General features: G+C 34.4%; 1 protein-coding gene across 1 annotated transcript; it reads right to left on the bottom strand.

Moving 5' to 3' along the window:
* Nucleotides 1-5,973: 5,973 nt before the first annotated feature.
* E0L32_011331 (uncharacterized protein) lies at nt 5,974-7,750 on the bottom strand (the record flags this gene model as incomplete). Its single annotated transcript, XM_031134048.1, has 4 exons — nt 5,974-6,560; nt 6,637-6,986; nt 7,103-7,376; nt 7,432-7,750. 4 exons carry the CDS (start codon nt 7,748-7,750, stop codon nt 5,974-5,976), a joined length of 1,530 nt encoding a protein of 509 aa, XP_031000725.1.
* Nucleotides 7,751-8,207: the final 457 nt, after the last annotated feature.

The following is an 8,207-nucleotide window of genomic DNA, read 5'->3' as shown; positions in this document are numbered from 1 at the left end:
AACTAAGTACTTAAAGCTACTATACTTATCTTAAAAGAATAAGTAAGTATAGAACAACCAGTAAGATATATAGAGTACATAAAATAACTCTATAAAGAAGCTATTGGCTAGTTTATACTAAAAAACAATAAGAACTATTATTAAGAAGCTAAATAAACAGTAAAAAGATAAAGGATCTAAGAGTGACCTTTAACCTATTGCTATTTATAGTAAAAATATAGCTTAGAGGATATAAGACTACTATACTAATAAATAGTAGAGCTTAAGAAAACTTTATATTACTATAGATAGTAAATAAACTTAATATACTATAGGCTTATAAGAAAGACTCTTATAAATTATATATAGTAGAAGAGAAACTAGTCTAGTATAATAGAGGAATTATTAACTAAAAGATATTATAAATCTCTATTATAGTTAACTCTAAGAAAATACTAATCATTTTAAATATTATTAATATAGTAGGATATAATATAATATTAGGATTACTATAGTTATAGAAATATAACCCTACTATTAATTAGTTTACTAGCTAGTTAATCTAGATAATAAGATCTAGTTAGAAATAATTAAAGAAGAACTCAGCCTCTACTACTTCTTAGAGATAGAATGTATATAAGTCATAAACCTATAGAGTACTACTATACCTAAAGAAGGATATACCTAAAGGGATTATGATAATACTAAAAGAGTACTGTCAGTATAACAAACTATTCTAGAAGGAATTAGAAATAGAACTACTACTATATTTATATTATAATTATAAGATACCTCTTAAACTAAGGATATAGCTAAAATTCTAGAAGATCTATAGGCTAAATAAATTATAGCTAAGTAAGCTAAAGAAGTATCTTAAGAAAAACCTTAGAAAGAGATACATTTAACTATTATAATTACTAATAGAATATCCTATCCTTTAGATATCTAAGAAGAATAATAAATAGAGAATATATATTAACTATTAGTAACTTAATAATATTATAATTAAGAATAGATATCTATTACTATTAATTACTAAACTCTATAATAGGTTATATAGTACTAACTAGTTTACTATACTAGACCTACTAGATGCCTACAACCTTATATATATTAGAGAGAGAGATAAGTAGAAAACAGCCTTTTATACCTATCTAGAATATTATAAGTATCTTATAATACCCTTTAGCCTTATAAATATACCTATCTTATTTTAAAATATAATTAATAATATATTATAGAAGTATCTAAATAACTTTATTCTTATCTATCTTAATAACATCCTAATTTACTCTAAAACCTTAAAGTAATATTAGAAGTATGTCTACTAGATATTATAAGCTCTATAGGATATAAATCTATTAGTCAACCTAAATAAAAGTTAGTTCTATATCTAGGAGGTAGTTTACCTTAGACACTTAATTAAACTAAGATAAGTCTAAATAGACCTAGTAAAACTAGAGGTAGTTAAGAACTAGCTTATACTAATAAATATTAAGAAAGTGTAATCCTTTTTTAGATTTACTAACTACTATTAAAGATATCTAAAAGATTATAGAGGACTGATAATCCTCTTAACCAACCTTATAAAGAAGGATATTAAGTTTAAATAGATATCTAAATACTAAGCAGCCTTTAACTAGATTAAAAAGAATATACTTAAAGAACTAGTTATATAAATAGCCGATCTAGACCAACTATATAAATTAAAAACTAATATATCTAACTATACCCTAAGAGGATAACTTAGATAGTATGATAATAATAGGAAGCTCTATCTAGTAGTATACTTCTTAAAGAAGCTATATAGACTAGAACTTAACTATTAAATCTATAATAAGAAACTTATAGTAATTATTAAGTATTTTAAAGAATAGAGATTATATCTAAGTAATATATAATATCTAATTATAGTATTTACTGACTATAAGAATTTAATATACTTTACTATATTAAAAGAACTTAATAAAAGATAGACATAATAGGCTAAATTCCTCTTAGAATTCAACTTTAAAATCATATACTATAAAGAATCTAAAAATAATAGAGTAAATATATTTAGCTAAAGGCTAGACTATAAATAGAAGATACCTATAGAAATATAAGCTATCCTATAGATATAAACTAATAGAAGTATAGGAGGTATTTCTTAATAGATCATACTTACTAAACTTATTATATTACTAGATATAATAAGAGAATAAGAAATCTACTAGTAGTATAATAATAATCCCTATATTAAGAAAAAACCACCTAAGAGATTACTAATTAGATATAATAGATAACTCTATATACCTCTAGCATTAAGAGAAAAGTATATATAAGAAATATATAAGGCTAAAGCTTATAGGCATAAAGAAATCATATAGACTAAAATAAGAGTCTAAGAAATATATAACTTCCCTAAACTTAATAAGATAGTCAGAAAGATATAAAAATCATACTATAAATATAATAATAATAAGATATTAAGATATCTATCTTATAGAGAATTATAGCCTATCCCTATACTAGAGCAACCCTAATATTTAGTAGCTATAGACTTTATTATTAAACTACTAAAGTTTAAAGACCTAATTATTAGAATAAAGTATAATAATATTTTAGTAATATTAAAGTAACTTACTAAGTATATATACTTTCTTCTATTTAATAAATTATATATAGTAGAATAACTTATATTTATATTTCTATAAATAGTAGTAGCTAACTATAGAATACTATATAAGATTATTATAGATTAAGAATTAATATATATATTAAAATTCTATATATCCTTAATAGGATAACTTAAAGCTAATAAAAAACTATCTATAGCCTACTATCTATAAACTAATAGATAGATAGAATATTTAAATTAAATATTAAAAGTATATTTATATAGCTATATTAACTATAACTAAGACAACTAAATAAAACTACTACTACTTATATAATTTATATATAATAACATACTAACTAAGATAACTAAAGTCTTATTATTTTTTACTAACTATAACTAAAACCTAGAAGTATACTAATAACTATAAGATAAGGTTAATATAGAATCTATAATTCTTAAGGTAGAATATCTTAAGAAACTATATACATCCTTAAAAGCAGAACTTAAATTTATCTAAAAACAAGTCTACTATTACTATAATAAAAAAAGGATAAAGAGACCATCCTTCTTAAAGAGAGATATAGTCTACCTACTATAAAAAAACATTATTATAAAGCAATCTAATAATAAATTAGACTATAAGAAACTAGAACCCTTTAAAATTAAATAAAGAATTTTAATATCTAACTATAAGCTATTATTATTAGAAATAATATAAATTCACCTAATTTTTTATATTTTCCTACTAAAACCAGCCTCTCTAGAAATATAGCTAGAGAAACTAATAGAAGTAGAAGTAGAAGAAGAAGAGTATAAAGTTAAATAAATACTAAAATAATAGATATTAGATAGTAAGTACCTAATTAAGTAGAAAGGCTATAATACTATAGAAAATATCTAGAAACCTATTAAGAACCTAATATATTATTAGTAGAAGCTTTAATAGTTCTACTAATAAAGTTAAGACTAATCAACAACTAACTACTATCTAAACTAATAGTACTCTAGTTAATTATATTAAAACTACTATTAGCCTATATCTCTAAGACTATAGAAGACTTCTATATAGTAGCTTTAAACTTCTTTTACTTTATTTCCTCTAGTTTATTTAGATTTTATAAATCTTAGGCTACTATCTTTTATAAATACTTATAGATATTATATTTTTATTTATAAATATAAGAAAGATAGATAGAGACTTTATCAAACTCTTTCTAAAGAGCTTGCTAATACTTAAAGATAGACTTAATTATCTTCTTACCTACTTCCTCTTACTATTTTAGTCTTTTCTATTTAGTTAAGATCTAAGATATTAAGTAGAGAAGTTAGCTAATATAATAAAGAGATAATATAAAAAGTAGTTATTAATAAGAGCTTATTAGAATATTAATATTATTATATAACTAATCTCTTTTAATATACTTAATATACCTCTTTATCCTTTCTATTATCTAGTAAGATAGAGAATAATTAAAATACTAGAAATAAGGCATAACTTTATAACTATAATCTTTAATTATATAAGTAAGAGCCTTATATTTCTTAGAAGAATCAGAAAGTTTCTATTTCTTAATATAACCTAAGAATATATTATTAGAAGGATACTAAAAGAATTAAGAGAAGAGTTTAATACCTATAATAAAAGTTTTAGCTCTAGATAGATAGGTCTTAAGAACAGCCTTAGATTATTAAAATATTAATCTAAAAGAAGGATATTATATTATAGAATCAACTACTATTACTATAGGGCATTATCTCTAAGAGCAGTCAGCATAATAAGATAGGCAGAAGTATATAGACCATATAATCACCATAGGATAAGTAATTAAGAGTAATCTAGTTACTATAGATTATAATAATCTATTATAATCTATTATCTATATATATAGATATATATCTACCCTTAGATATCTATCCTAGATAGCTCTCTAGTATTTAAAGTATCTTATTTAATAAAGTACCTTTAAGTAAAGCTATCTTAAGCTACAATCAACCACTAATACTTAACAGTACCTATCACTTACTGCTTATATAAACCTATATACCTTCAGTCCTATAAAGTAGCCTTACCTCTTAGGATTAAGGATCGTTACATCATAATAGATCACTATAATCTATAGTGACTAGATCACTTATAATCACTCATCCTATAGTAATTATATAGTCCATATGCTTCTGCCTATCTTATTATAATAACCGCCCTTAAGGGCAGTGCCCTATAGTAACGGCGGTTGATTTTATAACAACCTAATAGAACTAGTTATTTACAGTCCTAAGGTTTACCTAGCACATCTAATAGATCGTAATAGTAAGCATGTTAGCAGCTATCAATACTATTATGCTGGTATTTAGCTCTATTCTGCCATAATAGCACCTATAGTAGAGAGTTAGACTTTATCAATATATTTTGCACCACTTTATAACCTATTGCTGCCTAACAGCTAGTAGAAATTAGCAGAAAAGAAGATAGATAAGAGCTCTTAATAGATAAGAATACAGCTAATTAAAGGGCTTAAAAAGTTATGTCTAGCTAAGATTATATCTAGCTAGTAAAACAGTTATACTTAGCTAGTAATTCTCTTTACTATAAGCTATATATAATATTTACTATCTTTAGGCTAATAACTATTTAGATAGGATATATAAAGTAGTTATATTACTAAAAATATTCTTATAGTTATTTGCCTAAATAGCAGCGAGCTAGTTAGATCGTCTAAGTATGTCTTAGGTCTAGGTTTTCTTTTTAGTTTAGTTGTCCTCAAGTAAGACAGATCCTAGGACCGGAATGCCGTTGACAACCTTATCGCCGGCCGGCTAGGAACCTTAATGGGCAAGTAGGTGTCTAAATACCTAGTTGACGGAAGTTCATCAGGAGCTACCTCAATCTTAACGATCAATATCCTTGTCACATCCTTGCCCTAGAACTCAGAAGGGCTATCCCACTACCTAAATCCGATGGGCTTGATGGATAGTCAAGTACTTCTGTTAGCAGTACGTCAACTAATCTGACCAGGGTCGGATCCCGAGGTGGATCATTAATGGGCAGATGGGTTGGGGGAGCCGACAATACACACCTTACGTCGCTCACTTACTCTCCGTATGATTCACCATTGCCACGGCACTGGGAAGAATGAATTCAAGCACAGCAGAACGGATAGTTGAGTGACACTTCTTCCATTAGATCATATACAAAAACTAGCTATGTCCAGCTTCAACAATGTCCATGCGACAAGACGCCGTCCAAGTTTTTGTCCATTTTCAAAAACCAAAGATCGTGCCAATTGTCCCATCCCTTTGCGACAATCATATGCAGGGGAAAAATTCAAAGTCTTTACCATACGATTCATTCCAAAGCACTATCTATACATGAGATCGGCAAATCTATCCATCCTTTACAGGCGGGAGCCGTGGACGACCTTCATGTCGACAGCCATCTCGCGGCCGTGATCGCTGACAACGAGGACACGGACGCTGCCGCGGCCAGACTCGAAGGCCTTGGACAGGCGCGACCACAGGTTGGACTGGTCGATGACGGGCAGGCTCTGCTTGACGTCGCCAGACTCGGTCATGGCGACGACGGTGCCGTCCTGCATGTCGAGGACGCGGTACTGCTTGAAGACAGGGCCGAGCATGGTCTGGACGACGACGCTGGGGCCAGGGTTGGTGATGAAGGACGACTCCTCGTGCAGCTGCTTGGTGAACAGGTCAACACCGAGGTAGCGGTGCTGGCCCGTGGCGTTGGAGGTCGAGATGCGGATGACCTGGCAGGGGCGGCCCTGGAGGATCACGATGTCGCCGAGGCGGATGTGATGGCAGGGAATGGTGACCGTGTTGGGCACGTAGCCACCCTCAGAAGAGGCGCGGCGGGAAGGACCCCGAGACTCGCGGATCTCGGTGATCTCGACCTTCTCGTGACCTTCAGGGTGAAGCATCCTGTCAGCCATCTTGTGGATTCCGTGGCGGAAGGAGTGGTAGTGGCCTGTGAATGGCTGCATTAGCCTTGTGTTGGGGGAGGATGGGGAAGCGCGCGTGAAAAGCAAGGAAAAAAGACCTACCGTCCTCGTCGTAGTAACCCATCTTGGACTTTTGGCGGGGGGTGTTGCTGTAGCGGGGAACCTCGACGGTCTCCTCGGTGATCTTCACGTCCTTGTGGTAAACAGGACGCTGGGTGGGCGGGTCGACGGTGGTGTCGTCAACACGGCTAGCAGACTCCTGGTGGTAGGAAGGGTAGCGGGGACCGTCAACGGTGGAACCGGTTACGTGGACCTCCTCGCGGTAGTTGGGCTGGAAGCGAGAGCGATACTCGCGCTCGGCAACGTCGATGGGGGTGCTGTAGTCTCGGTGGTGCGAGTGGCGGTCGGTCTCAATGTGAGTCTCGGAGTAGGAAGACGAAGCGTGAGAGGGCCTAGAGGGTGCCGAGTCAGCCAGGCTGTTGCTGTGGAAGAACGCTTTACAACGGAAAAAAAGGACATAAAACGGCAACCGCACTAGCAAGCAGCAAAGACGCGCGAGTTTACTGACCTGCGTTCTTCGCGGTAGTACTCTTGACGGACACCGGGACGGCGGTAACGATCCTCTTCACGAGTGATACGGACCTCTTCTTCGCTGTAGCGTGACTGCTCCTTGCGGGGAGGAAGATCGGCAGTAGCAGAGAAAGAAGAGTATTGACCTTCCCGTCCGGCTTTGTGGGGGAGTTTGATCTCTAGCTCTTCGTGAGTGGATTGGGTGGTGGTTTGTTCGGTCTCTGACTCCCTGTACGCTGACGGGAAGATGCTGAAAGGGACCGGAACACGGGCTTCAAAATCCAGGTTGACGACCTTTTAGGACGCGAGAGTACTCTTCTCAGCGACCTTCCGAAGTGTTCGAAAGGAAGACAAAGAAGAATCCTCTGGCTTCTTTTCCTAGAAAGAAGTCGACAGGGAGAAAAGGAAAGAAGAATCCGAGTTCTTCTTCGGCTTTTATTCCTGATGGAAGAGGAAGCAGGGGACTGTTCTGGCGGTGAAGTTGTGTCTGGATCTGAGTGGACGAAAGAAGAGGAGAAAGAGTGGAAGAGCGAGAGAGGCGCGAGGAGATTGGGATGAAATAGGAGAGCTGCTGCAGAGCGGTGGGCTGGGGGCTTGTCTGGCGTTGTTGTGAGGACGATGCCCGACTGGCCAGAGCTGGGATCATGAGCAGGGTTTATGTGTGGCCAGCGCCTGCATCTTGTGTTTACTTTGGGTGGGGGAGAGACCTTGCATGTGTTTACCATCCACTGGAAACTGCCTAGCGGACCCGCTGAGGTCCCTGTAGGTCCCCTGTCCCTCCGTCTCTATTGCCCCTATGCCCCGGCTCATCCTCATCAGAAGGAGGTTGCGGTTGTGATTCGGCCAGCACGTCCGCGTCGCCCCCCAACCTCCCTCTCTGGGCCTGTGATGATCTTCTGCATTTGCCTGCGAGCCACACTTGGAGCAACTCGAAAGACTGGCAGGGCGGCTCCTGTTGAACCATCCTGGGTTGCTCCTGAGACCCGTTGCAAAAAGAACGCATCCTCGAGCTTCAATGGCTGCTGAGACAAGTCACAAATGTCGTGATATTGAATCTCGGGATGGACCAAAAAAGTGCCATGGCAGCAAGCGGGCCTCGTAAT

Source organism: Thyridium curvatum (genome assembly GCF_004353045.1).
Source record: "Thyridium curvatum strain D216 chromosome Unknown NODE_103_length_128479_cov_82.219210, whole genome shotgun sequence".
Taxonomy (NCBI): Eukaryota; Fungi; Ascomycota; class Sordariomycetes; order Thyridiales; family Thyridiaceae; genus Thyridium; species Thyridium curvatum.
This window is presented reverse-complemented; position numbering and strand designations above follow the sequence as displayed.